The sequence below is a fragment of the Enhydra lutris genome, unplaced genomic scaffold, assembly GCF_002288905.1.
Source record: "Enhydra lutris kenyoni isolate GAN:26980312 unplaced genomic scaffold, ASM228890v2 scaffoldscaffold9, whole genome shotgun sequence".
Lineage (NCBI taxonomy): Eukaryota > Metazoa > Chordata > Mammalia > Carnivora > Mustelidae > Enhydra > Enhydra lutris.
Genome location: NW_019154093.1, coordinates 66,449,882 through 66,465,132, shown reverse-complemented (window position 1 = coordinate 66,465,132; position 15,251 = coordinate 66,449,882). Strand labels below are relative to the sequence as shown.

The 15,251-nt window shown below is 39.4% G+C and overlaps 1 protein-coding gene across 1 annotated transcript in view; it reads left to right on the top strand.

Annotated features, from left to right (window-relative positions):
* Positions 1-15,251, top strand: part of LOC111143015 (diphthamide biosynthesis 5) — a 54,447-nt gene that overhangs the window by 22,695 nt on the left and 16,501 nt on the right. The window contains exon 5 of the mRNA XM_022496421.1: positions 13,594-13,714. Coding sequence (XP_022352129.1) covers positions 13,594-13,714 — 121 coding nt within the window. The remainder of the gene's footprint in view (positions 1-13,593; positions 13,715-15,251) is intronic.

Genomic DNA, 15,251 nt, shown 5'->3' with positions numbered 1-15,251 from the left:
GTTGTGTTTTCATTATCATTTGTTTCCATGAATTTTTTCAATTCTTCTTTAATTTCCTGGTTGACCCATTCATTCTTTAGAAGGATGATGTTTAGTCTCCATGTATTTGGGTTCTTTCCAAATTTCCTCTTGTGATTGAGTTCTAGCTTCAGAGCATTGTGGTCTGAAAATATGCAGGGAATGATTCCAATCTTTTGATAACGGTTGAGACCTGATTTAGGACCGAGAATATGATCTATTCTGGAGAATGTTCCATGTGCACTAGAGAAGAATGTGTATTCTGTTGCTTTGGGATGAAATGTTCTGAATATATCTGTGATGTCCATCTGGTCCAGTGTGTCATTTAAGGCCTTGATTCCTTGTTGATCTTTTGCTTGGATGATCTGTCCATTTCAGTGAGGGGAGTGTTAAAGTCCCCTACGATTATTGTATTATTGTCGATGTGTTTCTTTGATTTTGTTATTAATTGGTTTATATAGTTGGCTGCTCCCATGTTAGGGGCATAGATATTTAAAATTGTTAGATCTTCTTGTTGGACAGTTCCTTTGAGTATGATATAGTTCCTTCCTCATCTCTTATTATAGTCTTTGGCTTAAAATCTAATTGATCTGATATAAGGATTGCCACTCCTGCTTTTTTCTGATGTCCATTAGCATGGTAAATTCTTTTCCACCCCCTCACTTTAAATCTGGAGGTGTCTTCAGGTTTAAGATGAGTTTCTTGTAGGCAACATATAGATGGGTTTTGTTTTTTTATCCATTCTGATACCCTGTGTCTTTTGATTGGGGCATTTAGCCCATTCACATTCAGGGTAAGTATTGAGAGATATGAATTTAGTGCCATTGTATTGCCTGTAAGGTGACTGTTATTGTATATTGTCTCTGTTTCTTTCTGATCTACTACTTTTAGGGTCTCTCTTTGCTTAGAGGACCCCTTTCAATATTTCCTGTAGAGCTGGTTTGGTATTTGCAAATTCTTTCAATTTTTGTTTGTCCTGGAAGCTTTTAATCTCTCCTTCTATTTTCAATGATAGCCTAGCTGGATATAGTATTCTTGGCTGCATGTTTTTCTCGTTTAGTGCTCTGAATATATCATGCCAGCTCTTTCTGGCCTGCCAGGTCTCTGTGGATAAGTCTGCTGCCAATCTAATATTTTTACCATTGTATGTTACAGACTTCTTTTCCCGGGCTGCTCTCAGGATCTTCTCTTTGTCACTAAGACTTGTAAATTTTACTATTAGGTGACGGGGTGTGGACCTATTCTTATTGATTTTGAGGGGGGTTCTCTGAATCTCCTGGATTTTGATGCTTGTTCCCTTTGCCATATTGGGGAAATTCTCTCCAATAATTCTCTCCAATATACCTTCTGCTCCCCTCTCTGTTTCCTCTTCTTCTGGAATCCCAATTATTCTAATGTTGTTTCGTCTTATGGTGTCACTTATCTCTCGAATTCTCCCCTCATGGTCCAGTAGCTGTTTGTCCCTCTTTTGCTCAGCTTCTTTATTCTCTGTCATTTGGTCTTCTATATCGCTAATTCTTTCTTCTGCCTCATTTATCCTAGCAGTGAGAGCCTCCATTTTTGATTGCACCTCATTAATAGCTTTTTTGATTTCAACTTGGTTAGATTTTAGTTCTTTTATTTCTCCAGAGAGGGCTTTTATATCTCCCGAGAGTGTTTCTCTAATATCTTCCATGCCTTTTTCAAGCCCGGCTAGAACCTTGAGAATCGTCATTCTGAACTCTAGATCTGACATATTACCAACGTCTGTATTGATTAGGTCCCTAGCCTTTGGTACTGCCTCTTGTTCTTTTTTTTGTGGTGAATTTTTCCGCCTTGTCATTTTGTCCAGATAAGAGTAGATGAAGGAGCAAGTAAAATACTAAAAGGGTTGCAACAACCCCAGGAAAATATGCTTTAGCCAAATCAGAAGAGATCCCAAATCATGAGGGGGAGAAAGGGGATAAAAAGAGGTTCAGAAAGAAGAAAAAGAAAAAAAAAAAAAAAAGAAGAAAAAAAAACGGAAGAAACAATTAAAAAAAGAAAGCCAATAAAAATATATAAAAAGGAAAAAAATATATATATATTAGATAAACTAGTTAAAAAACGTTAAAAAAGAAAAGGGTAAAAGTTAAAAAAAAATTTAGCAGAAGAAGAAAAATAAATTGAAAAAGAAAAAAAATTAAATTAACTGCAAGGCTAAAGAATCATGGGGAGAAAGCCATGAGTTCCGTGCTTTGCTTTCTCCTCCTTTGGAATTAGCTGCTCTCCTTGGTATTGAAACTGTCCTCCTTGGTAGGTGAACTTGATCCTGGCTGGGCTTCTTGTTGATCTTCTCGGGGAGGGGCCTGTTGTAGTGATTCTCAAGTGTCTTTGCCCCGGGCGGAGTTGCACCGCCCTTACCCGGGCCGGTCTGAGTAATCCGCTCGGGTTTGCTTTCGGGAGCTTTTGTTCCCTGAGCGCTTTCCGTAGAGTTCCGGAGGGCGGTAATGAAGATGGCGGCCTCCCGGTCTCCGGCCCGGAGGAGCTGAGAGCCCGGGGCCCCACTCCTCAGTGCGCCCTCAGAGAACAGCGCCGATTTACTCCCGTCACCCTGCCTCCGGCCGCGCTCCGAGCTGACCGAGCCTGCGACCGGTTCAAGGTAACCCCGAGCTGAGAGTCACTCCTCGGCTCTGTCTCTGTAGCCGGCTTCCCTGTTCTAATACCTGTAAGCTCTGCGACACTCAGACGCCCCCGATCCTTCTGTGACCCTGCGGGACCTGAGGCCACGCTGACCCTGCGTGGGCTTCACCCCGGTTAAGCCTCTGGAGCGATGTCCCTCAGCGGAACAGACTTTTAAAAGTCCCGATTTTGTGCTCCGTTGCTCCGCTGCTTGCCGGGAGCCGGCCCCTCCCCCCGCGGTCTATCTTCCCGTCGCTTTGGATTCACTTCTCCGCCCGTCCTACCTTTCAGAAAGTGGTTGATTTTCTGTTTCTAGAGTTGCTGTTCTTCTTCTCTTCGATCTCCCGTTGGATTTGTAGGTGTTTGCAATCTTTAGATAAGCTATCTAGCTGATCTCCCGCTACCTGAAGTAGTCTCAGCCTGCTACTTCTCCGCCATCTTGACTCCTCCTCCCCCACTTTTAAATTTTTAAAACAAATGTATGGATACCCAGCATAATACATAAACTTTGGCAAAGTCCCCTTCCTTATAATGGCTGCTCTTTTTCTCTTCAGTATTTGGATCAGCATTCATGGGAAAAACAAGAACCTAGGGACGCCTGGGTGGCTCAGTGGTTAAAGCCTCTGCCTTCGGCTCAGGTCATGATCTCAGGGTCCTGGAATCGAGTCCCGCGTCGGGCTCTATGCTCAGCAGGGAGTCTGCCTCCTCCTGTCTCTCTCTGCCTGCCTCTCTGCCTACTTGTGATCTGTCAAAAAAAAAAAAAAAAAATCTTAAAAAAAAAAAAAAAACAAGAACCTACATCAGTGGTTCTCAGATTTTAGTATTCATTAGAATTACTTAGAGAGTTTATAAAAGAGATGGCTGGCCTTCCCCTCAAATTTTCAGATATAGTAGATCTGGGGTGGTAGCTTGAGAATTTGCATTGCTAGCAAATTCTCGGGTGATGCTGAAGCTGCTAGTATAGGTACCCACTTTGAGAACCACCAACCTAGCCAGATAAAAAATTTCTTAGAAAGTTAAATAACCGTACTTTTTTTTAGCATGGCAGAACTGGAAAGGTAGACTGTAGTTCCCAGAAATACACTTGCTAAATGTAAAATATATTACCTTGCCATGTTCTCTTTCTCAATTTTTTAAAAGGGAAGTGGGCACCACTTTCGAAAGACATTCTGTCATCTCTGTGAACACTTTCCCATGAGTTATTGGGAAAACAGCCATCAAGTTATTGAACAGAAGTGCTATTTTGGGTGCTCTGACAGACCTAAACAGTACATGCTTTGCAACATTTTTTTATTTTTATTTTTTATTTATTTATTTTTTTAATTTTATTTATTTATTTGACAGACAGAGATCACAAGTAGACAGAGGCAGGCAGAGAGAGAGAGGAGGAAGGAGGCTCCTGGCCAAGCAGAGAGCCCGATGCAGGGCTCAATCCCAAGACCCTGGGATCATAACCTGAGCCAAAGGCAGAGGCTTTAACCCACTGAGCCACCCAGGCGCCCCTGCAACATTTTTTTTAAAGATTTTATTTATTTATTTGAGACGGAGAGAGAGTGAGCATGAGCAGGGGTGAGGGGCTGCAGAGGAAGAGGGAGAAGCAGACTCCCCACTGAGCAGGGATCCCAATGCAGGGCTCGATTCCAGGACTCTGAGATCATGACTTGAACTGAAGCCAGATGCTTAACCGGCTGAGGCATCCAGGCGCCCTGCAATATTTTTATATTAGGTTAAAGAGTAGTAGTTTTGAAATTCCTAACCTGGAAATTGATACAGCTTTTTTAAAAAACTTATCAATTTGTTAGCCTTTCTGAATTAAATTTATCAATTTGTTAGCCCTTCTGAATTCTTACTGTTGTTTTCTAAAGCAGCATAGAGAGCTCAGAATTTACTGTTGAGTATTTTTCATTCATTTTATAGTTTATTAAACTAGCAAAAGATGCCTTATAATCAGTATTAATGAAGGTAAGTAGTTGCATAAACTAACACTTCTAAACACATAAAACCAATTGATACGCATTGTTATAGGCATGCCGTAAAATAGAATTTTTTATTGCAAACCCCATATTCCTATGAAAATTTTCCTTATTAAATGGAATGTATATTAGTGACTACCAAGTTAGACATCATTAAGAGGAATAGTGATCCATGTATTCAACAATATTGTTTGCCTACTTATTGTTTTCCTATTGAGTGCCTTTGGATAAACTGAGAAACCTGTCCAAGAAGGTCCCTGCTCTCAAAGAGCTTATATTCTAGTAGGAAGGAAAGGCAATAACAGCAACAACAGATAAATGTCAGGTAGTGGGAAGTATAAGAAATTCACATACACTGATAGATGTTAGAGAGTTGGCTTCACTGTTGTAGTTGGGTGGTCAAGGGAGGTCTCACTAAGGTGGTGTTATTTAAGATTAGATAAGAATCAAGAAAAAACTAGCATATTCTAGTCACATGGAATGGTTTATGCAAAGACTCTAAAGATGGAAATGGCCTTGGCTCCTCCAAGGAACCAAAGAAAGGCTTGTTAGAGGCTAGTATGCAGGAAAAAAGCAATCTGAGGTCAGATGGATAGGTAGATAGGCTCTCTAATTCAATGTCAAGCATTTGAATTTTATTCTTAACTGAATTGATCGTGTAGAAAAGTATGATTAGGTTTAATTTACTTCCAGACACTGAAGTCTCTCCTTTTGTCTTATGAAGAATTAGTAGTTCTATCACAGATTTAAGTACATGTATGTTAAGTGAAAGAAGCGTGACACAGGAGACCATATGTTGTAGGACTTTGTTTATATGAAATGTCCAGAGAAAGCAAATTTATGAGGACAGTGATTAGTTGTTGGCTGGGGCTGGAGGTGAGAACAGATATTACTTATTAATTGGAAATAAGGGATCTGATTGGAGTGATAAAAATTTTCTAAAACTACGTGTGGTAGTGGTTGCACAATTTGGTAAATATAATAAATATCATTGGATGTGTACTTAAAATGGGTGAATGTTGAGGTATGTAAATTATATCAATAAAGTGGTTTAAAAAATGAATTACAAGAGATTTGCTAGATGAACAATAAGGGAAATGCATTCCCAGCAGATAGAAATGTTCAGTTAAAGAAGAGAGTCATGGGACCACTTTGGGGGCATCTGCAAAGTATTACAGAAACACACACACACACACACACACACACACACACACACACACGGCATCTGCAAAGTATTACAGAAACACACACACACACACACACACACACACACACACACACCAGGGAATACATACATATGTACCACAGACCCTTGGCTCCCTAGAGATTAGTTAACGCAAGATTGCAAATATATATGTTGGATAAAAACTGACTATATATTGGATAGAAATGGATAGAAAAGGAAAAGTAATAATGGGAAAGGTTTAGAGTTTAACTGCAAATTAAAAGGTCTTAGTTTTGCTCAGGCCAAAAAAAAAGGGGGGGTTCTTGATTTTGCTCAAGCGGTAACTAAGGAGTCTTCTAACTTTTCTGGATCTGGATAGTCAGGTTTCCTAACTGTAAGATAGTGAGATGGGGATGGGGAGGAATGCCAGACAAGCTCAGTGGTTTTTATAGTGTACCACTATCCATGAAGATGCTTCAGCAGTTCTGCAGAAAATGAAGTACTTGTGACCAAATAGCAAAAAATAAATCCCCAGGAGCCCAATCTTTATCTTTACCCCTATTGATGTTCTGTTTAAGAATTGATTTGGAAGAAAGATTTGGCACTAAAAAGTATGAAGAATACTAAACTGCATAAACTTTAATGTCCTCTAGATTTAGAAACCAAAAGCTGGCCTGTTTTCTAACTTGAGGCAAAAGACCTTGACCAAGATACATTAGATACTCAAATTTTCATTAAGTATATCTTTGGATTTTTTACAATTTAAATATTAGTTTTAAACACGTGTAATTTAAAATCATGTTTTTTGAAATTCCTAAATAACAGATATTTCTAACACTTGTGTAATTTGTATTTTGAGGATTTCTCTAGTCAAAAAAAAAATCCATCTATTTGTGAAGAGCCAGGCAAGTTGGTTGTATTTAGGCATTCCCAATAATGAAAAATTGGGGGTTTTTGTCAGTATACAAAAGGCGAGAACAAAGTTCTTTTCTCAAATTCTTCAAATTAAGCATTTAGCACCCTAATCATGTAGAATCAGAATTGTTTTCTTTTACCATTATTTCCTCTTTAGAAGAATTGTTTCAAAAAGTAACTTTGTTTTCCTTGATAATGAGTGTCATATATACTCCTAGAAAATTGGGGAGTAAGTATAAAGACGAACATGCAAGCATCTATAGTCCTACTACCTGGAAGTAACCAAAGTTAGTTCCTAGTTTGGTATGTTATTTTTTAGTCTTCAACTCTTACCGGTATACATTGGCCTAAAGGTGACAAGCCGAATAAAGCAGAAATGACAAATTCTAGCATATTTTCATTGTGCAGTATTTATCATTTCTTGTTATCATTTGTGTGATAGAACAGATTCTTTTTATAAAATGTGGTGACTAAAAATGTGGAGACTAAAATGTGGTCACTAAAATTGTGTTTGAGACGTTTTAAAGAATAGATAAATGATACAGTTCAGTGAAACCAGGTAGCAATGATTTCTTCATAAAAACTGCATTATCGGGGTGCCTGGGTGGTGCCTTCAGCTCAGATCATGATCCCGGGGTCCTGGGATCGAGCCCCGCATCGGGCTCTCTGCTCGGCAGGAAGCCTGCTTCCTCCTCTCTCTGCCTGCCTCTCTGCCTACTGTGATCTCTCTCTGTCTGTCAAATAAATAAATAAAATCTTAAAAAAAAAAACAAAACTGCATTATCAGTTGCAGCTGACTTCAGGGAAAGGTTGTATAATTTTCTCATTATGAAATGCTTCCACTTTCTCTGTTGCGTGAGTGACCTTAATTATTGCCATATGTTCCTCTGTTTATATAATACATTTTTACTTTGGGGAAAAATGTATATTACTTTTAAAAAGTAACAACTCATTTCCTTCCTTTTTTTCATAATACAACACTCACTGTGATAAACAGCATTGTTTTGGCCTTGTAGTAGTTCTTGCTGGTAGTTTTCAAAAGCATTGACTTGATTTCATTGTCCAGGAACTGATGTAGAAATGATAAGGTCTAACCTAGTCCAGAGAACATTAAACTAGGTAATGAGGAGATATACGTTCTACATTGCTAAATAACCTTAGAACTCATCTAAGTAAGCTCCCTGTTCTTTTAGTCACCTCGGAAATATTTTGACCACCTGCTGAATCATGGGCATATTAAAAATGTTTTTTCTGGAGCTCCTGGGTGGCTCGGTGGGTTAAAAGCCTCTGCCTTCGGCTCAGGTCATGATCCCAGGGTCCTGGGATCGAGCCCCGCATCGGGCTCTCTGCTCCTCAGGGAGCCTGCTTCCTCCTCTCTCTGCCTGCCTCTCTGCCTACTTGTGATCTTTGTCTGTCAAATAAATAAATAAAATCTTAAAAAAAAAAAAATGTTTTTTCTTTCCATTTCCACTCTGTTTTGTTTTTTGTTTTTTAGATTTTATTCATTTGAAAGAGAATATGTGTGCATGAGTTGGGGAGGGGCTTAGGGAATGGGGGAAGCTGACTGGCTGCTGAGCAGGGAGCATGCTCTGCTAAGCAGGGCCCGATCCCAGGACCCTGAGATCATGACCTGAGCCAAGGTCAGATGCTTAACCAGTGGAGCCACCAGAAGCCCCTCAACTATCATTCTCATCATTCTGTTCCACTTAATAGTTTTCTTTTTAAATCACAGGTATGATTGTACCATTCTTCTACTCCCGCAATTCTTCTCCTGTGCACAGTATTCAGTTACTTTCTATGTTAATGTGCTGGGCATACTATACACTTCTTGGTTTACTCATCTTCCTATCTTCCATTGTACCTACCCCACCCCAAGTGGATTCATCTTTAGAATTACATGCTTTAAATGAAAATTCTTTTATTTAATTCATGTGTGAATTCTCTCATATGTGATAATATAAATTTTGTGGCTCTTTTATCTTCAGCTTTATCTGTGTACATACTATGTGGCCATGAGCATAATCTTTCTAAGTGTCAGTAAAATCATTATTACATCAGTGTTAAGAAAAATGCATGTGCAAATTAAAAAAAAAAAAAAAGCAACTCCAAGACCAATATTTTGTATAGGAAACCAGTAACTCTTGAACATGTGGTTTTGTGGTACATTTTTTGACAACTCTCTGGGTCAGCTTACCTTTACTTCACAGATTTAACTGATCTGATTTAGGATTTATGTTTATATGTAAAAGGTAACATGTAAGGCTTCACAGAGTTCTTATTAGTAAGTTAAATTTTCTGACTTTCCTGTACATAAAGATTTTTTTTTAAAGATTTTATTTATTTGACAGAGATCACAAGTTGGCAGAGAGGCAGGCAGAGAGGCAGGCAGAGAGAGAGGGGGAAGCAGAGAGCCCGATGCGGGGCTCGATCCCGGGACCCTGAGATCATGACCTGAGCTGAAGGCAGAGGCTTAACCCACTGAGCCACCCAGGTGCCCCAGAAGATTTTTTTTTTTTTTTTAAGATTTATTTTATATTAGAGAATGCACAAGTGGTGGGGAGGAGCAGAGGAACAGAGAGAGAATCCTCAAGCAGACTTCCTACTGAGCACAGAGTCTGAAGCAAGGCTCAATCCCAGGACCCTGAGATCATGACCTAAGCCAAAACCAAGAGTTGGATGCTTAACCAACTGAGCCACCCAGGTGCCCCAAGATGTTTTTTAACTTAAAAATTGTAAATTAGGGACGCCTGGGTGGCTCAGTGGGTTAAGCCGCTGCCTTCGGCTCAGGTCATGACCCCAGGGTCCTGGGATCGAGTCCCGCATCGGGCTCCTTGCTCAGCAGGGAGCCTGCTTCTCTCTCTCTCTGCCTCTGCCTGCCTCTCTCCCTGCTTGTGTGCTGTCTCTCTCTCTCTTGCTCTCTGACAAATAAATAAATAAAATCTTAAAAAAAAAAAAAAAAAGAATTTAAAAAAAAATTGTAAATTATTTTTATTTGAATATAAATGACGAAAGCATTAAACCCTAATTACAAAATGAATTTTACAAAACTTCTGTGCTTTTGAAAGGAAGAATTGGTGGCAGTGAGATAAATTAGAAGATTATTAAGGTTTAGGCAAGTGGCAATGAGGACTCAAGCTATAAAGTAGAGGTAAAAGAAATGAAGTCAGTTCTAGGTAAGTTATAAAGCTGGAATTGACAGGAATTGTCACATGGTAAGCTGTCAGGAATTAGATACTTGCTAAAAGCAAGTCAGGCAATGGCTATTTCTAGATAATTGCTCAGTGCCATGCTAAATATTGCCTAAGGGTTCCCACCTCTGGTAGGTTGTTCATACCATCTTGCTCTTTCCCCATGATTAACTTCCCCCATCTTATTCACCCTTAAGTTCGAGCTTATATCCAGTCTTTAGAAGTCTTCAGGTGCTTTCCAAGTGGGAGTAATGCTCAACTCTTTCAATACAGTCTATATCTCATTTTTTATAATTACTATTTACTACCTAATATTTGTCTTCTTGTGCATCTTCTCACTTTAGCGATTGCCTTATCTGTAATTAAATGGGTCATTTTGAGTTTTTAGCTTCAATAGATGAAAACATAATCCAATATCAAGTTAGATAAACTGCTTTCTTTATAACTTCAGATTAAAACCAAAAAGACCCCGTGTTTATCTACTGTTCTTAAAAAACAGCTCTTTTTGTGGTCTCTAAATTTAGATTTGCATCAGTAATGTTTTGGGGGAAAACGATCACAGCACAAAGGCTGATACTTATGAAACAGTGCCAAGACTTCTGCAGCCTAATTCTCATCACTGTATGATTTTACTTCAGTTTCTTTTATGGTTTGCTGGTAAGTCCTTGGATTGTGAAACACAAAGGACTGATCTTTCTGTTCTTTGAGGGACTGACATCTTAAATGGTGAAACCGTTTGCATAATGTTTCAGAATTCACTGAAGAAGTTTGCAGCACAGCTATGAGAATGGTTACAGTCTATAAATCAGGGTCCTAGAAAGCAGTGCTTATGTGAGGCTTCTTTAATCCCCAAATTAGACAATTCCAAGCAGCTTTTCCACTGCATGCTGCAGCTAGTGTTTATATGTGACTAGCATCCCAATTCTCTCTTAAATCATCTATCCCTTTCTCTCTGAATGAAGAATTTGCCTTCATGAGTATATTTCTATGGCATTTAAAATATTGGAGATCATTTAAAGGGTTTATATATGGTTGCATATAATATTTTCTTTAACCTCAGTAGTTTTCTTTTTTCCAGAGTAATAATAATATTTCAAAATCTAATCAGAGATGCCAAAAGTCCTTTTTAGAATGCAAACAGTTGAACTTGTCAGAATCAAATCATACAACAATAAACATCAGCAACAACTATGTCATTTCAAATATTTGGTAATATTTTTGAGCTCACTCCAGTAAGGAAAGCAGTTGGATTATGGCAAGACACAACATTTTAGAAAATTTTCATATCATCATTATGAACATCATGGTTATTATATCATCAAATCCCTAACGTTTATTGTTTTTACTGTGTGCAATGTATTAGGTACTCTACACACTTTATGTCATTTAATCCTTTTTTAAAAAGCACATTATTAGGTTTGTAGTTACACACATTTCACAGGGGAGTGTCTCTTGGAAGTCAGTAAGGTTCCTTGTCAATGATCACCTGGCTGATAAGAACCAGAGCCATGACTCCAGGTTTTTGCTTGCTCTGTGAGGAATAAGCAAGACTACATTCTCCACGAAGGCTGGGGCTTTGATTTGCTTCTCACTTTTATACCTATGCATAGCATAATGCCTGGCACATAGTGGATGATCTGTAATAAATATTTTTAGATAAATTTGCCTCTCGTAGAACAGTAATAGTAGCGGAACCCTCCAGTAAGACTAGGTCTAGTCCTTGTAGCTTGGGTGAATGTATTCCAGGAATCCCACATTGGAACACGTTGGAACTCATCAGTTGGATGCATTTTTCACAGAGAAACATTATATGTGGCAAGAAGATTCAAGACTTGACATTCTTGCAGTTACATGGGTCTTTCCACACTGTTCTGAGAATTCGACTGCCACTGGATGGCATGGATTCCATAGACTTTTTAGACAGTTTTCAAGTGGACTTTGGGAATAAAGCTCATTGGTAGGTAAGTTGGAAGTTGTGGCTATGTAAGGGACATGATGAGCTTTCCCTTGGGAACTCAAAGTCACCATTAAGAGTATTGATTATAGGGGCGCCTGGGTGGCTCAGTGGGTTGAGCCTCTGCCTTCGGCTCAGGTCATGATCTCGGGGTCCTGGGATCGAGCCCCGCATCGGGCTCTCTGCTCAGCAGGGAGCCTGCTTCTCCTCCTCTCTCTGCCTGCCACTCTGCCTACTTATGATCTCTGTCAAATAAATAAATAAAATCTTAAAAAAAAAAAAAGTATTGATTATAGTTTGTAGGACCTCAGTGTACAAAAAATGAGAAAAGTTGAGCTTTTCTAGGGATGGAAAATGGAGGACCCTGAATGCCCCAGCTTTTCTGTTTCCTTTCTTTCTGCCTTCCCCTTACCTCTTACAACAGCTTCTTTTTTTTTTTTTTTTTTTTAAAAGATTTTATTTATTTATTTGGCAGAGAGAGATCACAAGTAAGCAGAGAGGCAGGCAGAGAGAGAGAGGAGGAAGCAGTCTCTCTGCAGAGCAGAGAGCCCGATGCGGGGCTTGATCCCAGGACCCTGAGATCATGACCTGAGCCGAAGGCAGAGGCTTAACCCCCTGAGCCACCCAGGCGTCCCTTACAACAGCTTCTTAAAATGATTTGAGAAGCCTTAGGATGATAATCCCTTCCTCAGGCTTAGAAAAGTTCAGTGATGTCCTGCAGTCACACAGCTATTCCAATCACAGTTTGTGGCAGAGGACTAGATTTGATTTCCCATGTCTAGTGCTTTCCAGCTCAGTTATAAATTCTTTCAAGCACTGTTTAAATTGGATAATTAAATCTTTATGTAATAGCTTCAGTGGCATATTACTTCTGAATAACTTTTTACATGTTCACAACCTCAGGCATAGGAAAGACAGTGTGTTTTTACTATTCCTGTTTTGTAGATCAAGACTTAGAGCCATGTCACACAGCTAACAAGTTGCAGAACCAGAATGCAAGACTGAATTTTCTTAGCATAAGATTTAGAGTTGCACTCACTTAAGTGAATTGTGCAGCCAGACTGGAAGCCAGCTGGAACCAAGCAAGCCTCTTGGTTGTGGGATGGTCAAGTGGGATGGGTGGGCCACTTGGGAAAGGGGCAAAGGCCCCTTTCATTGAGCTTTCTATGGAGGAAACAAATAGTGGGTAAAGTAAGGGGGTAGATTTTGAGAACTAGCTACAATGAGTATCCAGTGTGTGAATTTAACTGAGCTGGCAGGGTGGAAAGGAGAACTTCTCAGTCCTGGGTTTGAGTCTTTTCCATTATTCACTAGCTGTGCGACCCTAGACAAATCAGCTTGATCTTTCTGAGCCTCGGTGATCTCATCTGTAAAGTGAGCATAATAATCAATAGTAATAATCACCTCACTAGTGAACCCAGCTCTGGCTGCTCAGAAGTCTTTGTTTATTTCCTTCTGTGTTCCTTCTGTGTCAATATTTTTAGCAGCTACATAGCTGAGTCATAAACTGGTTACAAACGTTGCTATACTGAATGGAGAAACACTGGAAGCACTACTGGAAGGGCACCAAAGAGACAGATACCACCTGCCAGAGACAGAAGAGAACATTTATTACCTTTGTGACAGATTTGATCCCCAGCCCATCTCAAGTCTGGTTCTCAATTTTTGTTTTGGTGGTTATCTCTGAAATAGTAAGTAGTGAATTGTTCCATCATTAATTCATGTTTTTATCTTTTCTAGTTGTATAAGTTTGGAGAGACGGTTTCTATTGTTTTTTGGACAGATACTTGGAGACCAGAAAGCTTCTTTGACAAAGTAAAGAAGAACAGACAAAACAGCATGCACACATTATGCTTACTAGGTAAGGGTTCGGGAGTTCCCTTAAAGTCACAATATGGAGTTGTCATTTTCTCATTTTGTTCTGCTGTTGACTCTGGAGCTAAGAAAGGACCCAGCCTAGCCACTCTGCACACTACACACTTTCCCATACTCTCTGGGAGATAATGCATTTTCTGCTCCAGACACCACATGGCTATTCCTGTATGCATGTGTACCATAGTTTATGCTTCTCTCCTCTAATGTCCTAATGGACCCTCTCTAGCATTCTATATCTCACCCATTTATCCATCAGGACCCTGTTGTCAGTTTACTGCAGTTCAACAGACCTATAGTAAGCATTTATTCTTACCAAGTGCCATCCTGTATCTTCCTAGAGATGTTCTTTGAATAGTATTGATGCTATCAGAATTACAGATGTAAAAGAGACGCTGGAGATCATCTTACTGAAGCCCATTTTATAGATGCAGTTGAGGCCCAGAGATATTAAATTGTTTTCCCACTGTGTTACCCTGTTTTATTGGTGGCAGAATTGGTAGAATCAAGATAGCCTGTCATTCATAGTTGTTTACTGTATCTTGTTGTACTTTATGTCCTTTGGAGAGTTAGTTTTTTTTTGGAATACTAAGGAAGTATTAGACATGGGTCCTGCCCTTAGGGTTGTGAAATCTTGTTGCTAAGTCCATGAAAGTTTAAAGAACAATTAAGTTCTGTTATATGGACAGGCAGGAAGGACAAACCAGAACTTTGGCTCTTGAATTCTCTTTCTAAGAGCTGCCCCTTTTCTCGGCTTTCCTGGGAAAAGGCAAACAAGGTTAAACAATATATCTTCCTTGCTCCATGAACAAAAGCAGGAACAAGGTGTGAAGTATAAGATACCATGATTCCAGATCCTCAAACCATAGATCTCATCATTTAATCATCTGGAATTCTCATCATTTAAATTAGTATATATTATTGGATGCCTATATGGTCCAGAACCTGTCGAGTTTAGTGAGAATATACCATGTTAGGAAACTACAGGGAATTTAAATGTACTTGGAAAGACAAGATATATATGATATAGTTAGAGATTAACAAAATATAGTAATAACTATGTAGGTATTTCAGAGAACAAAGAGCTTTTGAGGGGAAGTTAACATAGGTTTTATGAAGGAGTTAGGATGTATGCTACTTAAGGGGTAGCTTAAGATGGGCTTGTGGGGGGCGCCTGGGTGGCTCAGTGGGTTAGGCCGCTGCCTTCGGCTCAGGTCATAATCTCAGGGTCCTGGGATCGAGTCCCGCATCGGGTTCTCTGCTCGGCAGAGATCCTGCTTCCCTCTCTCTCTCTCTGCCTGCCTCTCCATCTGCTTGTGATCTCTCTCTGTCAAATAAATAAATAAAATCTTAAAAAAAAAAAAAAAGATGGGCTTGTGGGTGGGTGGTAGTAGAGCCACATGAATAAATTTATTTAGTAGACCTTTATAGAGTGTCTGCTGGGTATTTTGCATTATTCTGGGTGCTTCTAAGATGAATAGGAGATGCTTACCTTCCAGCAAGTAGAAGTAGAAAGAAATAATTGT